At 30.0% G+C, this 22,346-nt stretch overlaps 1 protein-coding gene across 1 annotated transcript in view; it reads left to right on the top strand.

Moving 5' to 3' along the window:
* nolo (ADAMTS-like no long nerve cord) overlaps window positions 1–22,346 on the top strand; it is a 680,775-nt gene that overhangs the window by 531,966 nt on the left and 126,463 nt on the right. Inside the window, exons 8-10 of the mRNA XM_075359132.1 lie at window positions 16,440–16,538; window positions 19,557–19,701; window positions 21,439–21,556. Of these exons, the coding sequence (XP_075215247.1) occupies window positions 16,440–16,538; window positions 19,557–19,701; window positions 21,439–21,556 (362 nt within the window). The remainder of the gene's footprint in view (window positions 1–16,439; window positions 16,539–19,556; window positions 19,702–21,438; window positions 21,557–22,346) is intronic.

The raw sequence follows: 22,346 nt of genomic DNA, 5'->3' as shown, positions 1-22,346 counted from the left end.
GTCACATTGCTGAGCGAGTATAAACTTGATGCTACTTCTTATTTTTAATTATTTCATCAAATTACGGTTGTAATAACTTAATTTCCTCATAAACAGAAAATATATTAAATAAAATTAAATTACTATTAAATGAAAAAAAAAGGTTTTCTCAGTTTGTTTTATATATTTCTTGCACAAAAATTAACGAAATCTAATGTATTTATATATTTAATGTATTTAATTGAACGTTTGTAGTGCGTTGTACTCTGAAAATCAGTGCGTTTCTGGCTGCAAAATTGTGAGGGCGTTGGAAACGAAAAGTCGGTTTTCCCCCAAACTGCACAAGAATTAAAAAAAAAAAAAAAAAATACTTTTTGTGTGTAATTTTATAATACATGTAACAATATGTAACTTTTATGTAAATACATTTTACAGTATGTAACTTTTATTCTGTTCGCTGTAATTTAGTGATTATCATTAAATAAATCACGAATTATTTGTTAAAAATAAAATTATTATCAAAAACAATAAGATAATTGGAATTGTTTATTTTAAAATCCATATTATTTCAAATATTTCTATAAAATTTTAACAGTTATTCTTGAAAATCATGCCTTAAAAAGAATATCAATTCAAATATCGTATTTTCTTACGTAAGAAGAGTGTTTAAAGAGTAGCAAAAGTAAGCTAAACTGTTTTTTATTTTGCAAAAATACCACAATAGGTATTGGATACGAAATATTCTAAAATGCGTAACTGGCTAACAGAAATATTATACGACTTGGACTGAGAAATTTTACATCATTCAAATACTTTTATGAAGATATTTTCTCTGTATTTATTCTATTAATCGGTTTTGCTGTAATTTTATAAAAAATATTACAAGTAATATGGATTTTACAATAAACACTTTAAATTATATCTTGTTTTTAATAATCTTTTTTATTTTTAAACAAATCATTTGTGCAATTTTATATTGGATAATCCACTTGGTAATAATTAAATTATACTGAACAGAATAAATGTTTCGTATATTAATTTATATTTGCTTCGAGAAAGGTTTAATTTGAATATAATTAAAAATAATGAGATAAAATAAAACACAACATAATGACAATGAATTATTAAAATAAGAGAGTGTAATATTACTAAAATTAAAGGATTTTTTCAACATTAAACGCACAATAGATGAACTAAGCAAGGAATATATTAAAAACAGACAAAAGATAAAAGAGAAACAAAAGATATCTGATAATATCAAAACACATTTTGTACTGCAAAAAATGCTTAATATTATTACTGAGTACAGCGTTTTATTAAAATAAAGAACATGGACATCTGGAAAGCCAATAAAGCAAATAGAAGCTTTTGAAATGCGGTATTACAGAAAAATGTTTCCTTTCTTTTTTTTTTTGTAGTTTGAAATGGAGTTGTAGGAAAAATTATAGAACAGAAGTCTGATACGAACGCTTCAAAGAAAAAAATCATTGAAACATATTAAATTTAAAATAAAATATTCGATGTTGGTAAATTTTAATTGCAACGGGAGATAATTATAATAATCTAGCCTGTAAAGATTATTGAAGATCTAGGATGTAATAAATACATTCCAAGATAATGAATATCACAAACATAACAAAATAAAAAAGTAGCAGTCCAAAAAGTCTATGAAATTAGTCAGACAATTAGAAAAAAAAATTTTCAACCTTGTGCATTCAATAGTACTTTTTTTTAAATTAATTTTTGGATATTTAAATTTTCTAATGGAATACTCCCATTAGAAAAAATTGTTTTTTTTTTTTTAATTAGAGAATAAGTAATACAAACAATCTAAATAAACTAGCGATTGAAGCTTTCAGAAAAGTTTTACCGTCTTTATTTCTCATATTTGAAGTACCACTCTGAAGTATATTTATTTAGCTGTAACTTTATTTAATATTTATTATACTTTACTTCATAAATTTAAATTCATGTGTGTACTGTAAAATATTATATTAATTAAAATTTTTTCCATCTAAAAAAAAAAAATTGGAATTGGAAACCTCTACATTATGTATATTTACATATCTATTCGTTGGAAGTTTCTTTTATTTCATTTATCACTCTCGTTCTCCTCCTCTATTTCTCCTATTTTTCCCCACCAATCGACACATATCTCTTTATCTCTCTCTTTATTCATATCTACATTCCCGCACTCTATTATCATTCGTGCCAAGCGATTCATCGATTAAACAAGTATGCCAAATTCAATATTAGTTTATGTACACGAATATGAAAGCTGATTCTTTATTAACCTAATATAACGTTAAGTATAATTACTTTTATTACTTAGTTTTACACTATTCCAATTTCATACTTCGCTCTTATCTAGTAGATAACTTTTATTTAAACATTATTATTAAGAACGGCTGTTTTTTTTTTAAATATACATATATAATTAATCATACTGTTTTTTAACCGATTTTGGAAATCAGTTCTATCTAAATAAGAAACTCGATTACCCGATTGATTTATTAACCTAATACTATTAAAAAGAAAACATTAAAAAAAAATAAAACTTAATTCCTCACAATGTCGTACTTATTATTAAAAAAAAAAAAACGTAATAAAAAATAAGAATTTTAAGTAACAATAGTTAATATTAAAAATTAAATAAAATAACTGATAGAAATAAACATTTCTAACAAATATTTCTCTTTAATATAGGATAATTAAAGAGCGTGTAGGTGACAATTTTGTATGTATATATATATATTATTTTTCAAACTTTTAAAATTTATTTAAACATGTATATATATATATATTATCTTATGACGCATGTAAACAATAACAATTACATTTCTTTTTGGGCAGTCGTAAAAAAACACTGCTTATATGAACAAAATTGATCATTTGATCCATCAAACGATAGATTTGAAAAATCTTTTGAGATGAATGAGTCGTTTTTTAATAACTCGCATCTCAACGCTTCATTCTGAAATTTTCTTCATTCTGAAACCTCGTATCTCATCGTGAAATGTGAGTAATTCAAAAACAACTCATTCATATGATAGATTATTTCGATTTTTTTAAATATATTTGAATATATATATATATATATATATATATATATATATATATATATTCATATATATGTATATACATATTTATACCGTTTATGTCACTCCCGGTAACGTAAGGATTCCAACACGGACCCCCACATTTAAATAGGATCAGTCGTTGAGCTGCTTCGGTGGAACAAACATACATACACATACATCCTGAGTTCATTACACTCCTTTTTGGGCAGTCGTTTCAAAAAATAAAGATAATGAAGGAGGATAAACTTTATATATATATATATATATACACACACACACACACACACACACACTAGCAGACCCGACAATGCTTCGCTATTGCTAGATTTGAATATACATATAGATTAAATGAACACAATTGAAAGTTTGATAAAACATTAACAAAATGAAAGTTACGAAACTTCATAAAATTTAACTTTTCCCTTTAACCCTTTCACCCTTTTCCCTTTCCGTTTTCCCCTTTTCCTTTTCTCATTTTCATTTTTACCTTATTCCCTTTCCCCTTTTCCTCCTCTTTCCATTTCCTTTTTCCATTTTTATTCCGATTATATCCCTTTCCTCTTTTTCCCTTTTGTTTTTCTTCTTCCCCTTTTCCATTTACAAGTGCCCATTCTCCCCTTTTTTCTTTTTCCCATTTTCCCCTTTTTTCTTTTCCGATTTTTCCCTTTTCCCCGCGCGTAAATCGGTCCAGTAGTTTTTTGTCTGTAGCGGACACTCAAATCGGAAACATTGAAATGGAATCGTAAAATATTTAGTATAGCGTGTATTCCTTTTATGTCCAACAGATAGCCCTGTTTTTAAAAAAAAGCATGTTTTTATCTGTCACAGGTGTGACATCGTAGGGATATAAATAGAAGGTAATTTAAAACATGCGCGTATTCGAATGCAACGTTTTGTAAAAATTCAAAGCAATCGGTGAAGAACTTTCGGAGTTTTAAGAATTTGAACAAACAAACATTTACATTTTTATTTGTATAGATATACATATATTTATAAAATTACGAATTACTCTCAGCAGAGAGTAAATTCTTACGAATTAATCGACAACAGTTCTTTTTCTGGTTATTTTTCTACAGCCTTTTCATAATTTTAGGCAAGATCCATTTTATCGCATTTGAATTTCTTGCAAAAAATTATTGTTAAAAATGAATGTTAAAAATTGACATTTTTAACATTCTTCACATAAGCAGCGTTTTATAAAGATAGAAATAAGAATAGTGATGCAGAAAAAACAACTTAAAAAATTACTACTGAGAATGGGTAAGGCTTTCTGAATGCAGAAATATATACAGAGTGATTCAAAGAAACGGGAAATTTTGAAAGTTGTGTTGGTAGCCGTGGGCGATTGGTACCGCTTGATAAGTGGCGCCAGCCTCTCTAACCTAACCTGCCATTTAGTTGTCATGGATCCTTGGAGTATTGCGCAACGTGCATTTGCTATCAAAGCGTTTTAAATTATTACTTGGTCTGTCATACCCTTTTTTAAAATGTCGTTCACTTTATCAGTCGTATGCCCCCGACAACTATCCAATACTAGCATACCGGTATTTGTTTATTAAGTAAATCTTCTGATCGCTTTTGCCATACACACCTGATCAATCCAAAATTAAGGTTTCGTCCATCCAACCTGATTCCTATGCTCTGATAATAACTCCATTTACCTGTACGGTAGGAAGGCAGATAGACAGCCTTTATCTTTTCTAAGATTTATTATGTATTTGTGAAAATTTAATATATTTTGTTCATAAGCGACTGGAAGTCGTTGAGAAATGGTCTTTTTCGTCTTATTGACAAATCATTTCGTGCAAGAAATCGCGTTATCCATCCACGCCTTGCTTTAAAATCAATTTTATTCAATGATTTAGCGATTTCACGAGCATATGATTGACACATTTCTGTCGTGACAGAATAACCGCATTTCCTTTTTTCCATAACAAAGTCATACAATTTTTTCTATGCCTGTGTATTTTGGTTTTAAGCCACGCAAAGCCCTTTTATTACCAGTGCCTTTCACCAGAAGTTATATCTTCATACGCCAGTCTCGAATGCATTTTTCATCAACGTCAAATTTTCTTCCTGCCGCCAGATTTCCTATTTTTTCAGCCTCTTCTATAACGCGCAGTTTTTTATTTACGATAAAAGATTGTAGACGCTGTCCTTTTGTTCTCATTTTAATGCCGTAATTGAAATAAATCACCTTATTAAATTTTACAAAATGAACTACACTTTACACTTTGATCTTAGCCAAGAGGCCGAGAAGCGATTTACAAGATGAACTAAACAGATAAAATGCACATAACCGCCCACATATACAAACAGTACAATGACTATGGCGAATAGACAAGACGACGACGGATAACTGATACTGTAACTGTAGTGTCATTAGAACCGGATGCAGGTTATACAGAATGAATCAGTTTTATAAAAATACCGTAATTTCGTTCCTATCGATAACATGAACAGTATGATAATAATTAAGGACGTATTCTTTATAAGCGGCATACAGTATTCATAAACGAAAGCCTATTGTAACTATATTTATGTGATTTAATTTAGGTACATTTAAGAAAACGTTTACTTTACCTAAATTGTCCTAGCTAAAAGCTATGTTTCAAGTAAGCCCCGCATCATTATTTTTTCTCTCCAATTACAAGAAAAAAGCGGGGGAGGGGTACTCGAATAAATACGGTATTTAGAATATCGAAAAGATATCAAGAGTATGCATTATTATAAAATAAAATTCAAAACTATGTAAGAATGATGAAAAAAAAATTAATATCTTCAATTATTCTTCCACGTAATCATGTAACTTTTTTGTTAACAAATCTTTTCATTTAAATAATTAGGAAAAACTTGCCACGAGGCCTCCAGAGGAACTTCTATCAAAATCAGTCCACTTGATGAAAAGTAAGGTTTGAACATTAAAAAATAAAAAAGTACTAATAGCGTTGAGAACCTTCCCGTTATTGTAATGGAAGTACGAAAAGATAATAAATAAACCTGTTCGAAATAAATTAATTTTTAAGGCGTTAATTTAATTAGAGTAATAATTGGTTGTACTATTTAAAAGTATTACAAAATTCTGTTTTGTTTGTCTACTTCTAAACTCATCAATAATGTAATAATAATATTGGTTTAGCAAAAGAAAATTTGTAAGTTAAATTGTTAATAAACTGAAAGAATTATCTTTTAAATGGATTGGTATTAAAAAAAGTCAAAATATATTGCGTTGAATTAAGTAAAAAAGACTATTGTTTCTTAATTTGTTATATTCTATTACAAAACACGCTTATAACATAACTGGATTAATTTTAAATAATATCTAAAATAGGTATGTTTTAGCAGATAAGGTTTCGGGTAATCGTAATTTCTCAGTAATTTATCAAGAAGAAACATAAATGAAAAAAAAAAAAACATTTGATATTTTCTGTTATGAGGAAATTGCATCCATACAAACTTACAGGCGAAATTGTTTTTTTTTCTTTTAAAATAAATTTAGGATAGGTTATTTTGTTATACGATTAGTGTTAAAGCTAACAGAAAGAAAAAGCAGTTATCGCGTGCGAAACTGGCGTGTGAAGTAAATGAAATCCAGATATATCAAATTGAAGCCATCTGCTTTGAACAGTCTACAACACATCAATAAAATAAACAGCTTCCTGTTAAAGTAATAGTTTGTTATACAAAATAAATAATAATCTTTGCCTAGGATTTAAAAACTAACAAAGGATTAATAATAGTATTTTATAACATTATTTATTTTTATTATAATGGAACTCAAGAAAGATGTTGACTTTATTTTATGATAAATATAGATATAATTTCTTTATTATAAATAAATAACTTACATAAAAGAACTTTTTTTGCTTTTTAAATCGATTATCTGATAAAATATTGTTGTTTTTAACCTTTATTGCTGCTATAATATTATTAACTTGTCAACACCTTTAATAAGAAATTTTCACCCACTATTTATCTCGCTTACAAATAAATTCTTTTCGTTAATCCTCTTTTAATCAGATTTAAATTGTATTGAAATATTAGTATTTTTCTTGTTTTATTTGTTCACTTTTCAAAATATAGTCAATTTTATAAATAAATACTTACGTCACGTAGTGCGCCCGATTAATAAATAAGACCGTTCAAATGTTTTAAAGGTATCTTTTATGTAGATATTTAATTGCAAAAAATCGCGTAAGCATGCATATTTATAGACATATTTTATGGTATGGAGGGCCACCGAGCCAGAGGATGTCCGACAACGAAATGAGGTTCTCCAATTCAATGCAAACAGGTGTACACAGGCCATGGATCTGTGCTGGGAGGTGACTCAGCGAGAGGCGGTAGACGTGATCCTGGTATCTGAGCCGAACAAGGCGATGGTGGGGGACATCGCTGGATGGTGGATCGGACTTCCGGGGCGGCTATTGGGGTCCCATCGGTTAGTGTACCAGTGGTCGGCTGGGGATCAGAGAAAGGCTTTATATGAGCTGACCTCGCTGGCTTGGTGGTAAACAGCTGCTACCACTCCCCCAACACCGACATAGAGGATTTCCTTATGTTCTCGAACGATCTGAGTGAAGAAGTCACCAGGAATAGGAGCAGCAGTGTGCTGGTGGTGGAGGACTTTAACGATAAGTCCCTCGAACTTGCTGGTCGAGTAACGTCAATTAAGGGCCTTCACCTGAGTGAGCGGGTGTGTCTGCTAGATCTCAGCTACATTAATGGAGAAGGCGACACATCCCAACGGGGTGAATGGGGATCGGCCATAGACTTGGCATTTGTTACGGAAGATCGTGCAGGCGACTATTGTAACTGGCAGCTGCTGGAGGAGAAATGTCTATCAGATCATAGGCTCATCATGTTTTATTCTCTGACAGGTCACAGTATTGACCCTCCGGCGAGAATGGTAACCTCCAAGGTAGGCTGCATCGAGTTCTCCCGGATAATTGGAGGCCGCCTGATCGGAGTTGAGTCTCCTGAGGAGTTTGCAGAGATAGTAGCGGACAAGTGTAGGCTTTCTCGGGTGACTTACACCCGACCAAGCCGACGGCACTTTTATTGGTGGAGTGTGAAAATTGACAGGTTGCACAAGCGTTCATGAGCCACGAGGAAGGCCTACTAGCGTATTAGAAGACGGGACCCTGTACGCTCCGAGGATTTACGACGAGAGTATCTAACGGCCAGAGCGGCTCTCAGATATGCCATTAGACAGGCGAAGAGGAGGTGTTGGAGGGAACTGTGCGATAATGTTGACGGAGATCCGAAATACGGAGTTGCGACTGGGAGGTTTGGCCAATCGCTGCCGGTTCTGACAAAGAAGCAGGTGCAGGCCAGTGTGCGAGCGCTGTTCCCGAATGGTGAAAACCTCTTGCGGGAAGAGATAGTGGTTGAGGACATTCTGCCCTTTCGGCTCGAGGAGCTCGTCCGGGCCAGTAGACGGATGAGACTACACAAGAGTCCTGGCCCGGATGGCATACCGGTCGAAGTAGTCAGCATCTTAGTGAAAGAGACACCGACGGAGGTCCTCCGAATATTTAATATCATGCTGCACCGTGGTTCCTTTCCGGAAGATTGGAAGTGGTCGAGGTTGGTCTTGATAAAGAAACCTGGTACGGTGGAGGCGCCTACTTATTAGGCCCATCTGCCTTATTAATAATCTCACGAAGCTTTTCGAAAGGATGCTGGATGCCAGGCTCAGTGAGGAGATTATAGTGAACGAAGGGCTGCACGTGAGTCAATATGGCTTTCGACAAGGGCGGTCGACGGTCGATGCAGTTGACGCCGTGATGAGGATTGTGGATGCAGCAGCGGCGGGTACTTGGAGGACCCGCAGGATTCCGGTGGTGATACTCCTCGACGTCCGAATTGCCTTTAACTCCCACAGCTGGGACTCCATCTTCCGGGCGCTGAGGGGGTGGGGTGTGAGCGGCTATCTTAGGAGGGTTTTGGAAGACTATCTTAACGATAGGAAGCTGGTATACAAGCATGGTGTCACTGATCTCTGGTTCCGGTCTGCGTGTGGGGTGCCCTAGGGCTCCGTTTTGAGTTCCCACTTATGGAATATCGTGTACCCGCGATTGAAGAAGATTGACGAAGAATTGAGACATCACATAATAGAAGCTGTAACTATTATTAGGAATCTTAATGATGCTATTAGAGTGCCCTGCTAGCATGGATCCGACGAGCTGAACAATACAGTGAACGGAATAGCGGACACATTGAGCAACTGCTTTGAAGAAATGTTTGCAGCTTTATCAAGTAACCATTTTGAAATTTAATAATTTTCACAAAAAGTATGTTACTTTTATTTTTAAATTTATTTTTATACATTTTTTCTGTTATTGATAAATTTTCTATTTTGTTTCATTTACATTATGTTCAAACATTGATAAAAATTGTTCTGTTAAAAATCTTATCACTTTTCCGATTCAGTTTGTTTATTTTCTTTCTAATTTAAGTTGAACTTCTCAAATTTGTGTTTAATTTTAATAGACGTCATTATTTACATAAATTTTCTCAGAATTAAATTCTCTACAAAGTTATTTAGAAATTTTTATTCATTTATCGGTAAATTAACAAATTTATTTTATTCCAAACGTAAAAAAGTGTATTTTCCAAGGAAGCACCAAATTTATTTCCCTAATTGTATCCCAAGAATTTTATTACGGTTTAATTTCACAGAGGTAGCAGAAAGCAGGGCTAAATGTTCAGCGAGCCGAAACTCGCTGACGAACCGTTTTCTGACCTATATTTATATGTACTTTTTTTTTTAATTTTAGCTATTAAATCATCTCCCGATAGATTGATTACAATTTGGAAAAACAGGTTTTTCCAAATTAAATTAAAGTGTAATTTGGAATCACCTCTAACTAAATAGTTATGTTCAATAGAAAAATATTTCTAGATTGATAACTAAATTTTAATTTTTTACTTCCTTGTACGAAGTAAAGGAAGTATTGTAGTCGAGAAAAATTTCGGTTTTCAGATTTCAACGGAAATATCCATTTTGACCTACCCTGAATCCATTTTGACTAGTTTCGACGTGACGTCTTTACGTACATTCATGCATACATACATCTATATATGTATCTCGCATAACTAAAAAATGATTAGTCGTAGAATGTTGAAATTTTGGATGTAGGACTGTTGTAACATCTAGTTCAGCACCTCTCCTTTTGATTGCAATCGACCGGATCAAAAGAGTTATTTGGATTTTGGACTTTTTCTTAACTGTTGTAATAAGCTTTCATTGAGAGTTTTTTAACGATATGTCATAAAGGGTACTTATTTTTATTGGTTCCAAGTTATAGCCAAATAAAAGTTTAATTAACGAAATATTTGGATATTATAAGGGGAAGGCACATCGGTTCGAATTGGATTTCATTTCCTTTTTTTTAATCTAAATATATTGATTTATTAATAATTATTAACCACTGATTGTAAAAAAAAATTTACGATACATAATAATTCAATAATAATAATAAAAAATTTTTTAAAAATATGAAAAAATATCAGAAGTTATTAATGAAATAAAATTTTATGTACTTTTCATATTAAAAAATGTGTATATGTAATTTAATAGGCGTATAAAGAAGTTATGTGGTGTCCACATCAAACTTCTTTTTAACGTTACATCACGTAGAAAGGTTTCTGAAACAGTATGAAGCAAAATCTAGTCTGAAATTTTAATATTTTATTTGAAAGTTAGACATTGAGATATTGTTTGTGTTGATATCAAAGAGTAAGGTGAAATTGACGCTTCTCTGTATTAATAACTTAGCATAAAAAGAAATTCCACTTTGAAAAACGAATTGCATATATTTTGCCATTATGGATAGTGGCTGGCACATTTCTATTCCGCTGTATACACAGATTGCCATATTAGTAGATTACACGCGTCAGGATTGAATGTACGCTATTTTTATTTTATTTTTACTTCTTCCTTAATTAACAATATAAGAACGTTTTTCTTTTTCTTCTTTCTTTGCTAGAAAAATAAGTAACGTTGAAAACATAATAAAGATTTTCATCTTTACAAAACTATGAATACTGAAAGCCGAGGAAAAATTAAATTCAAATAAATAAAATCTTGAAAACAATCGGAATGTATTTATACTTAATGTGTTACCTTCCGTTTTGAGTTAAACTGAACATATAACAATATGCAGATGTAACTTGATTAACGCACAACTATCGGAAATTAACTTAAGAAAATTTCAACCTTCTGGAGTTAGAAGTTTAATTTAATTAAATTCCATATTTAACAAATTATTCAAAGATAAACATTTAAATAAACAATAATAAATGTCGAATGAGAATTTCCTACCGTTTTTGAATAAGGTAAAGAATATGTTGCTGTATTATCACATTATCACAACGTAACGTTACCCTTTAAATATTACCTTTGTTTTCTTACTTCTTTTAAAAATACGTAATAATAATTAATTAGTTTAATTAAAGAATTAAGTTATTAAGTCAGGAAGGAAAAGTGTAAATGAGATGAATTTGTTCAAAAAGGTAATTAACGAAGTTTTCATCGATTATCAGCAACTATCTGTTAGTACTACAGATTTTTAATTAGCGTTGAGGGAGCTCTCTTGCTGACGCCGCTGCCTTTTACTAATCTCGGCCTGGAGACCAATCAGTTCAATGTTTGTTTAGCCGCAGTAATTTCCACCCACTTAATCACAGTACACTTCTGCAACCAAGTAAACTCACTCACCTAATTCATTCATTCATTCATTCTCTAATTCCTCTCCCTCAAACTTCTCACTCATCTCACCATCACATCTTTCTTACTCAAATTTATGCCCTAGAATACTTTATGAGTATGGAATTTACTTAACAGCTCTGAGTTTATTGAACACAATTAAGTGAAAATATTTCATCTTTTCTTACCTTTTTTTTTATTGTGTATAGGTTTTTTTATTCCTACATATTTATGTAATTAGTACGGGATAGATTAAAATGATCTTTGAGTTTTTAAACAAATTATTTCATTGAACTTTTATCTCTTTATCTAAAATAATGTGTAATTTAAACAATCCTTATTTCTTAAAGAGTATTTCTAAAAAATACTTGTTCTACTAGCTCTCAACAAATTCCAAATATATTAAGTTATCTTTCAGCGCCAAAGAATTTTGACCAAGTTATGATAACTTCTAATGACAAGAAATATTTAATATATTGTAAATCTGTTTAACTAACCAAAAAATCTGATATGGACACCAAATGACTTCCTTTTACACCTATTAAAGTACATATACACACTTTTTAAAATGCAAAGTACATAAAATTTGATTTCATTAATAACTTCTGACATTTTTTCATATTTTTTTTTATTAATATTATTGAATTATTATGTATAATATTTTTTTTTTACACTCAGAGATTAATAATTATTAATAAATCAATATATTTAGATTAAAAAAAAAAATTAGAAAAAGGAGATGAAGTTACATTCGAACCGATATGCCTTCCCCTTAAAAGATGCTAATATTTTGTTAAACTTTTATTTGACTATAACTCTGAAACCAGTGAAGATAAGTACTGCTTAGTATATATCGTTGAAAAGTCCTCAATGATAGCTTATTACTGCAGTTTTAGAAAAAGTCCAAAATCCAAGTTTTTTTGGTTTTATTGCTTTTTGGACACTTTTGGTACAGTCGATTGCAATCAAATGGGAAGGTGCACAACTAGATGTTACAACAACCCTAAATCCAAAATTTCAAAATTCTACGGCTAATCATTTTTTTAGTTATGCGAGATACATACATGTATGTATGTATGTACAGACGTCACGCCGAAACTAGTCAAAATGGATTCAGGGATGGTCAAAATGGATATTTACATTGAAATCTGAAAAGCAAAATTTTTCGCGATTACAATACTTCCTTTACTTTGTACAAGGAAGTAAAAACAAAAAATACAAGACAACTAAAATAAAAGATTAAGAAAATCATATTTTGAGAATTATTGTATTCAACTCCAAACAATCTTATTTAAATTGAATCCAATTTTCAAAGTTTAAAAATAATCAAAGTTCTCAGTTCTATTTTATGTAACTCAACTTTTTTATATATGTTTTTATTTATTTTCAATCATACATCAAAATAAATGTTAAAAATCTTTCAGTATTCAATTATTTTTTAGAGAAGTTATTTTGACTTGACGTCAGTCAATAAATTGATCTAGGATGTTTAAATAAAAAATTTACCTTATAATGTTTAAAGATATTAAGAGTGGCTGCAATCAACATCTGCTCCCCTAGTTAGGAGTGGCTGATCTAAAGGTGGAAGGCAATGGAATATCTCTTACATGATAGCTTTCTTCTGTTAAATGATCCAAAGTAAAAATTGCTTCTTCTGATTCAGATCTCTAGTTGAAAAATGAGAAGTTATTTCTCATGACAAAATAATTGCTGTCAGGATCGAAATACATCTAAAGAATTTGTAGACTAGTGCACTACTAGTCAGTTTGAAGATAATGCAGGTGAATTAACCTTCAAGGTGATGTCAAAATGACAGTGCTCATCTGGTCTGTATGTGATTACACCCACCCTTGTTCAAATAATGAAATGTGGTTTGCAGTAGCTGGTTCTTTTTTAGTTACAGTTAGATTGCCATGCACTAAGAGATTTTATAGTGTCTGTTTTTTCTCAATTGAGTGTTCGACGTCAAACTGACGTGTGCTCACCATTTATGTAAGTACAGCTTCCTTTCGTAAAATGATCAAATAGTGCAGATTTTTGCTTAAATACAAATTTCTTGCATCCAGTTGTTTCAATTTTATTAGCAAATCGTGTTAATTTTTTTCAGGTCAAAAATGAACGTGAATGATAGGAATTTCAAAGAAGCAATTCTTTGTAAACTGGATGGATGGGAAAGCAAGGATTCAGATATTGATGAACCAATTAAGGTCAAAATAGGAAACAAGGTCCAAATGGTAATCAAGAATGGGTTACAGATGAAGATCAGGAGGTGGTTGCTGCAGGAAATGAGGAACAGGCTGTTGATCAGAATGACTGTATTGTCAGCAAACCTGATACAGATTCTAAGGTCTAAGTTTTAGGAGGTTTTTCTAAGTTTTAGGAGGTGGTGAAAATGAAGATATTGATAAACATAGGGAAATAGATGAAAGCGTTTATCTGAGTAAATCCAATTTTAGATGGTCTAGAGTAGAACTGAGAAGAAATGCCCGAGTTGTGGCATATAATGTGAATTGCTAACAGGCATAATATTTGAAATGAAAGTGAAATTGGAGTATGGAATAAACTATTTTCCTATTTCCTACTTTAAAGTGTTTTACTGTATAAAAAGTGGTTTAAAGTAGTAAAGATGTTTTAAAAACCTTTACTCACCTAACAATAACAAAAAATAAAAAATTACTTAAAAATGACATCAAAGTAACAAAAAATTAAGGGGTGTCAAAATGACGTCACCTCCCCAAATGTGTCTGTGAAACGTTACCTCACCAACTGAAGATTAATATATGAGTGTAGTAAATATGAGCAATTAGTAAATTATAAATTATCAGGAGATGAAAACAATTGGCCATATAATTGCAGAAGACAGGTTCAGAAATGTGATAAAAACACCTAATAGACCACCCGGAACCAAAATTGACAGTAACCATATATTCTAGTAGCAGAAATAAAAATAAGATTGAAGAGAATTAAAAGAATGAAGAAAGTAACTAAATGTAATTTGCAAAAAATAACAATTAAAAAGGAGGTAATAAGAGAGCGTGTAGTTTGTGTATTCAAGATAAGAAATTCAGAAGGCATTTCCTGTCTCCAATGAAAATGACAAGAATGGATTTTGCTTAATATGGAAGATACTGTAAAAACAGAAGCAGAACAAACAATTTTTTTCATTAACGAAGAAAAATAAAGAAGTCATGAGTTACCAAGGAAATGATTGAAAAAATGGAATATAGAAGAAAAAAAAACAGGAAGGCTGAAAAAGATAATAGGCTGTACAGAAAATTAAGTAATGAATGAAAAGTATTACAAAAAACAATGGAAAAATGGCTAGTAGATGAATGCTTATATAAAGAAGATTTAGAAAGAACAAGGTAATGAATAAAAAAGTAAGAACTGTATCATGGCATAAATGGAGAAAGAGTATAGGCCCTAAAGAAATTGTCACTAGAAATGGTAAAGTATTATACAGAGATGAAGATATTCTTAAAAGGTGGGAAGATTGCTAATCTAAAGAAACCCAAGTGATCTTCCCATTGAATAACAAGTTGAAATCATAGAGAATGAAATAGGAGTAGTAGTCCTGAAATCAAAGTTACACAAGCAATTTAAAAGATGTGATGAATTAAAAAGTTGAAGGAATAGATGACCTGCTAATAGAGGTAATTTAATGTCTTTACTGAAGAAGGATTGAAAGAGATGATGAAGCTCATCAAGCTGAAGATGATGAATTGTCCAGTAGTTTTTGAGGAAAATGGTAACACACATGCACACATGCACACAACCTCTTATCCCACATGCATATACTGTTTCCATTCCGTCATGTGTAAAAAAAAAAGCAATATATGCACATAGATTATTTGTAATTTTATATCTAACATTATTATATAAATAAATAAAACATTCCTGGCAAATGAAGGTAAAACATTCTTGATAAATGAAGTAAAGTAAATGCCAAAATGCACACTTATATTCAAACATACAGAACTTTATATTCTTGAGAGTAGCATTTTTAGACTCCATGACCATAAAATATTAAGAAATGCAAAATATGTGGATCAGATTTTATTCATAACCAAACTTTCATTCTGTTGAGCAGTCTAATAGTTTAAAAAATTGTTTTAGAAAGTAAAGAAAAATGCATACTGAGTGTAAAATTTATTAACAAAGCAAATAATAAATATGACTAACGTCATTCTGCATTCAGTATAGTAAAAGTTGTTTTTTGTTGCCAGTCGAATACAAAGTTAACATCTTTGGTAAAATATTCATGATCAACAAATTTAGTTAGGATTTTATCATGTGATGGTAAGTAAGGTAATTTGTAATATGTAAGGTAATCATGAATATGTTAAGGTAATATGAGGAAAAATAAAGAATAAAACTTTAAGGAAAACACATAAATTATAGGAGATATTGAAGGTGTGTATGAAAATCAAAAGATTAGCAGGTCAAAGAAGTATAAGGATTTTCATTGAAATAGAAACTAGAGATAAAATTATTAAATTTCTCATTAGCATAGAAATGACATCCAAGTTAAATATTAGATTAAATGTATTATGTATATTTATCTCTTGAAAAGACGTAAGTGTCAGATGGAAATATGTTGTGATACATATTATACCCAGTACTTAATATTTTTTAAATGTTATTAAGTTGTGTTTTCTTCATTTCAGGTACCTGATCACATGTGTAAAGGACATAAACCACGTCTGTTGGAACCTTGTAATCCATTACCATGTCCTCCCACATGGGTTGCTGGAGAATGGTCAGAGGTATAAGTTTATAGTACATTCTATTTATGTAATAATTTTCACAAAAAAAAAAAATGTTGATTTCACTAATATTTTTTTAATAAAATTATCTATTTTTAAAAGGCATGAGAAGCACGTGGATGTTCAATTTCCTTCAGGATTAATAAGTAAAAGTGAAAATTCATAGTGTTTGTGTTATAATATTTTATTAAATCATCACCACTTTCCTTTATCCATCTGTTTTGTATTTAGCTGCAAATCATAAGTTTTCACTTTATTATATTTTTCCACCACTCCTCTTCAGAACTTTCTCCCCTTGTGTTTTCTTCAAATCTTCTTTAATATACTCTATCCTTCATTTTTTTGTCATCTTCATGAATTTCTACCTATTTTTTTTTTTTTCTTGATGAATTAATTCACCACAGAAGCTTGACGCTTATACGTGGAGATATGAAAATGGAATTTTGTAGCATATGAAAAATGCTATGTCTGACCAGGTTTCGAAATTGGGACTTTTAAATTTTAAATTTAAGTTTAAAATTCTGATATACTTATAGCCTGCATTCTTTATAAACAACCTAATAATCTCAGTAAATCTTCTTCTATTCTCACTTGAAGAATATTCTAAATCTTTCCTTATTTTTGTTAGTTTCTTTATATACTTGTGTCTTTCCTACCCTCGTAAATACTTCTTTTAGCTATCTAAACTATACTTAATTTTCTTCTACAGTCACCCATATCTTGTTGACATTTATTAGAATGGTGACATAGTGACTTATTAATATTTTTTGTTTATGTCTTTGTGGCAATTTGTTTTCCTGTTGTAAACTTTTATGATTCTGGTATGGGCTTTCTTCCTTATCTACTTTACTATCTTTTTTCTTTAGATGATTAATTCACAATTCAGCACATAAGTGGCTTTGTTTAACTTCTTGATTTCTTTAACTTAATTCCAAACTCATGTTTCTCTTTTAGTTATCTAGTTTTTAATTCACATAATAATATTTTTACACTGTCATATTTTATACTACATCAATATTTTTTTCTGTTATCTACTTTAACTTGTTTCTGTTAACTTGTTTCTTTCATCTCAAGTTTAAAAATAACTGCTCTACTCTCCCTGAGACGAATCACCAAGAAACAGCTCTTTAGTTTCTGTTTTTTTTTATGAGGAATTAATCTTTGTGTAACTTCATTCTATGTTTTGCTTAATCATTTATAGTATTTTCTATGATGTTTTTTCCCCAAAATTATGTGTTAATAAAATATCTAATTATTAGATCATTTACTCCACACATGTTAACCAATGTCTACCATAAGTCAATATATCATCTTTCTTACCTTCTTTATTTCTATTCCCATAATCTTAGAGTTATATAGTTCATATATAACTGTTCTTTCTTTGGCAATCTATGCATTTAAACCATCTATTATATTAGTATCTCAGATTTTAACCACTATTAACTTTTTAAGATACAGAAAAGAAACCTTTAGGTCTTCATCCTGATTATCTGAGTCTAAAAGGAAAGATTGATATCCCTCAGTTTTACAGATATTACCAAGTTATTACCCATCCACCCTAAGTCTCACTACAGTTGTGACCACTGGTGACTGTTCATGGCTGCTTGTTCCAGTATTAACATTATTTTCACAATTTACCTCCACATCTGAAGTTTTTTTCTATGTCCACAAGGCAGGTGACACATTTTATTATAGATAGATGATAAATCATATTTTATTAAATGTAGGCAATAAATCAATCTTGGTACGGAATGATTACAATAATAATGCCTACAATAGAACATTAATTTAAAATTATTGTTATTTAGATGAATCTAACGAATGAATCATATGGTATGTAATAACTTATGGGAATGTATTAAGAAACTGATCGACCCAAATAGTGAAGTAAATAAGGGATCATACTTAAGATGTTCAAAAGAAAATCATATGTTTGGTTGGATCCAGTTGAAGTCAGTTTTGTTTCAAATTACTCAATTTATTTTTCATATAACCTTAATTTTTTTATTTTATCAATTTATAGGAGTATATTCATTCATATGCATACAGTAAGTATACGTAAGCTATACATTTTTATAATGGTGATTTTTGTTAATTAAACCATGGTGAAGTAAAATGAAAAATTGTGCTTTGATCTGGCTGAGAATATTTCAGTGTTATTATCTTTCTTTCACTCAAAACAGATTATTATAATATAATCATTTTCTGTTACTGTATAAGTTGAAGCAGTCTTGAGTTAAGTTGCAATATTTATTAAAAATTAAATGTAAAAAACAATTTTTTTACATTTTTATGAAATAAAATAATATATAGTGATTCCTATCATGATCACTTACTTTTTCCAATCTTTCTACTTTGGTTTATAGACTGATTTTTTTTTAAATATCTATAATTGGAGTTGTGAATAAAATAATGAAAATGGTGATATATGTTTAAATTCTCATCAGGTGTTATTCAAAAATTGAATATTTGTACATACCTCAAAAATATGAGAAAAATGTTCATTGAAGAAATTACTATTCAGAGAAATATAATAGTACAAAAGAAAAAAATATGACTTGTTTTTAATGCTAATTAAAGTGACAGTAATTGATAAAATTTTAATTTAAAGAGATAGAATGATTATGGGTTTGATAGCCATGGTACAATTCAAAATTCCTCTAACACCAGCCCTGGTTATGAGTTATTCTATGTTTACTTATCTATTAACTGCTTTTTTATAGCTTATACTGACAGTTTTTAAACATCTCTCTTTGTTCTTTAAATTCCACTGATTAATTGATAGAGTAATGTTATGTACTTTCTTTACTTATTATTAAACATACCTTAATAAACATCCATTTTAATTTATGATAAAATAATTTCAAGTTCCTTGTAAATGGAATTCTAATGTATACATATAAATTATTGTTATGTATTTATATTCTGTTAATATAAAGTAATGGAATCTTGAATATAGCATACTTGTTAGTTTTAAAAGTTTAATTGTAATTTATATAATTTGTTTCTTATGTACAGTGTTCAGTGACATGTGGTGATGGAGTTCAGAGTCGCAATGTCACTTGTCGTATTTCCAGACATGATAAATTAGGAATGACATCTTGCAACCCAGAAACTGAACCAAAACATACTCAAATTTGTTCTACTGGAATTGCATGTCCCTGTAAGTATACTCTTCTACCATTAAATACAGATGAATATATCTAATTCATTATTATAAAACAAGTACATAAATAATTTTTTACAATTTTTTTAAAGATTATTTTTGTTCATGACCAAAATATTTGGAAAATAAGGCTAAGTATAAAATGTTATTAGAATTATTGTATTTATTTTCTCCTGCATCTGGAAAATAGTAAAGTAACAAAAATTAAATCACAATTTAGGAAATTATAATAATACTCATAATTAAAAAAATAATTGTAAAAATGTTTCTTGGACCAGTCTTTAACAACCTTATGTTTTAGTTAGTAAAATAAAAAGTAATAAGGAGAGTTATCTAATGCGAACTCTCATAACTTGAGACACTTGATGGTGCAAAAAAGTAATGTATATGAAGAAGAAAAAGTGCAGTAACAGTTGCATTTATTAAATAAGAAATTGTTGCTCATTTTTAACACAACTAAGCTCAAAGAAAGTATATTTTAATTTTGAGAAAAGTTTTCTGTTTTTATGTATTTTCAGTGGTGAAATATTTTTTAAATCTCCTTATAAATTATTTAGTCAATTAGTACCAATCAATTAGGCCTTATTGCAACCTTTTTGAATGGCAAGTCATTTACAGACATCTTAGCAGCAGCATCTGCTTCCTCATTGGCTTGAATGCCTGCATGGCCAGGGCTCCAGATGAAAGTGAATGAGGAGCCTTGGTGTCTTAGTTTGTGGCACAAATCAATGAACATTCACCTATTAGCACGACTGGTTCCACCGTAGGTTACAGAGTATTTTGAGTCTAAAACACACAAAAGAGTCCTGCCTGTTATTATTTTGTTTGAGTTTTTCATGCATCAATTGCTATGGTTATTAGCCTGATGGGAATTTTTAGCATATGAAAAAAAGGCCATTCCTGACTGGAATTCAAACCCAGGACCTCCGGATGAAAGGCTGAGATGCTAAAACTCCACCATTTTTATTATTATTACTCATAAAAACAAATTTTCATTCATTTGCAGATTAATTTTATTTTTTTGCATTAAGCACTTTCACAAAGATCTCTGCTTCATCACAAGATATGAATATAAAAATTCTATATGAAACATGTAACTAAAAAATTTGAATACAGATAGAAGAGGAGAAAATAATAATATTAAGCTGATAATATTAAGCATTTAATATAAGAATTTATTTTTATAATTAAAAAAAATATATCCTGATATTACATTTATAAATATATCAAGAGGATAAATATCGCCTCTTCAAGGATCGCAGTACTAGGGTGGTAAGTAATATTATATAAACATGCTGATTGAAAATGGCATGGCAACAGAAGGTTTTTTTTTGAAGGGTTATAAAGAGAGGCAAAAAAACCATATAAGCATGTCTAGAAATGCTTTGTTTTTGGGTTATAACTAGTAAAATATATGCCCTGATTGCCCACCATGAGTAAAATGAAGCCATACTACAATTTTTGAGTCCCAAATTAAGAACAAATTTTGGTAGGTTTATATGTTTGTTGACCCAAAAATTTGAATAAAACAGGTCCCAGAATTATACCTCTATCATTTTTTTTACAAGAAAGATTTTACAAAACCCAAAAATTTGAAGTAGAACAAAACACTTTCTTTAAGTTTTCTGTAAATAAATTTTTTAGTCTGCTAATTTTTTTTATAGTTTAGAAATTATGATTACAATTTATTGATAAGTTTTTTTTTTATGATTAATATCGTTCATTAACTTGTAGATGATTCTGAGCCTATACCTGGAGTCGAAGATCCATTACCACTTTTACATCCTTACCCACCTTTTCGACCAACTGCTGAACGTCTTGTTGGGGACCTAACTGCATCATCACAATCAAAGTGAGTTTTTAACTTATTAAGTTATTTACAACAATAAGTTAATATAGTAGAGTAATTGATTGTTTCTATAAATCTAATTGTTTTTCTAAAAAATTAAAAATGTTTCATTTATTCAATAAAAGTGACTAATAATTAACTGAAAGTTGGTTATTTCTTTCAGTATTTCAAATGTATAACATATTTACATATTAAAAGTTAATTCTGTAAGATTCATAACTATACATGAACTACAAAATTAAATTAATAAAACACTCACTGTTGTATATCAAACAATTCTTGATGAACATATGTGTTTCACTCTTGTATTATTCAAAATCTTGTATTTAAAATAGCTGTAATGGGATCAAATCATGCTTCATTACTAACCTCAAGACTTGCATCCCTTGACCAAAAACGTTTTACAAATGTTTCCATACAAGAAACTAACTACATACAGACACTCTTAGAAAGGTAACATATCAAATACCTAGTGAAATAATGAATTAAAATAACTGAAATAACATACTACATAAATCTCATGTCCGCACAAAATTATTTTATAAAGTGCAGTAAAGTCTGCTCTGAGTGCACCAGTTGCTGCAATCCTTACCAAAATAATTGCATACAACATAGAACACAAACACATTTTAAATAATAACAAACTCTCACAGAACCATTTGTTATCATAGAATCATTCCTAACATATACATTTATACCGGGCTACTGTTCTCACTAGAAAATGAACTGAGTAATAATCTAAACTACCTGAATTTTAAAAGTAGTAGGTAGATATAGATAATATTAAAAAGAT

The sequence above is a fragment of the Lycorma delicatula genome, chromosome 3, assembly GCF_047948215.1.
Source record: "Lycorma delicatula isolate Av1 chromosome 3, ASM4794821v1, whole genome shotgun sequence".
Lineage (NCBI taxonomy): Eukaryota > Metazoa > Arthropoda > Insecta > Hemiptera > Fulgoridae > Lycorma > Lycorma delicatula.
The sequence above is the reverse complement of the archived record's forward strand: the minus strand, read 5'-3'. Positions and strand labels throughout refer to the sequence as shown.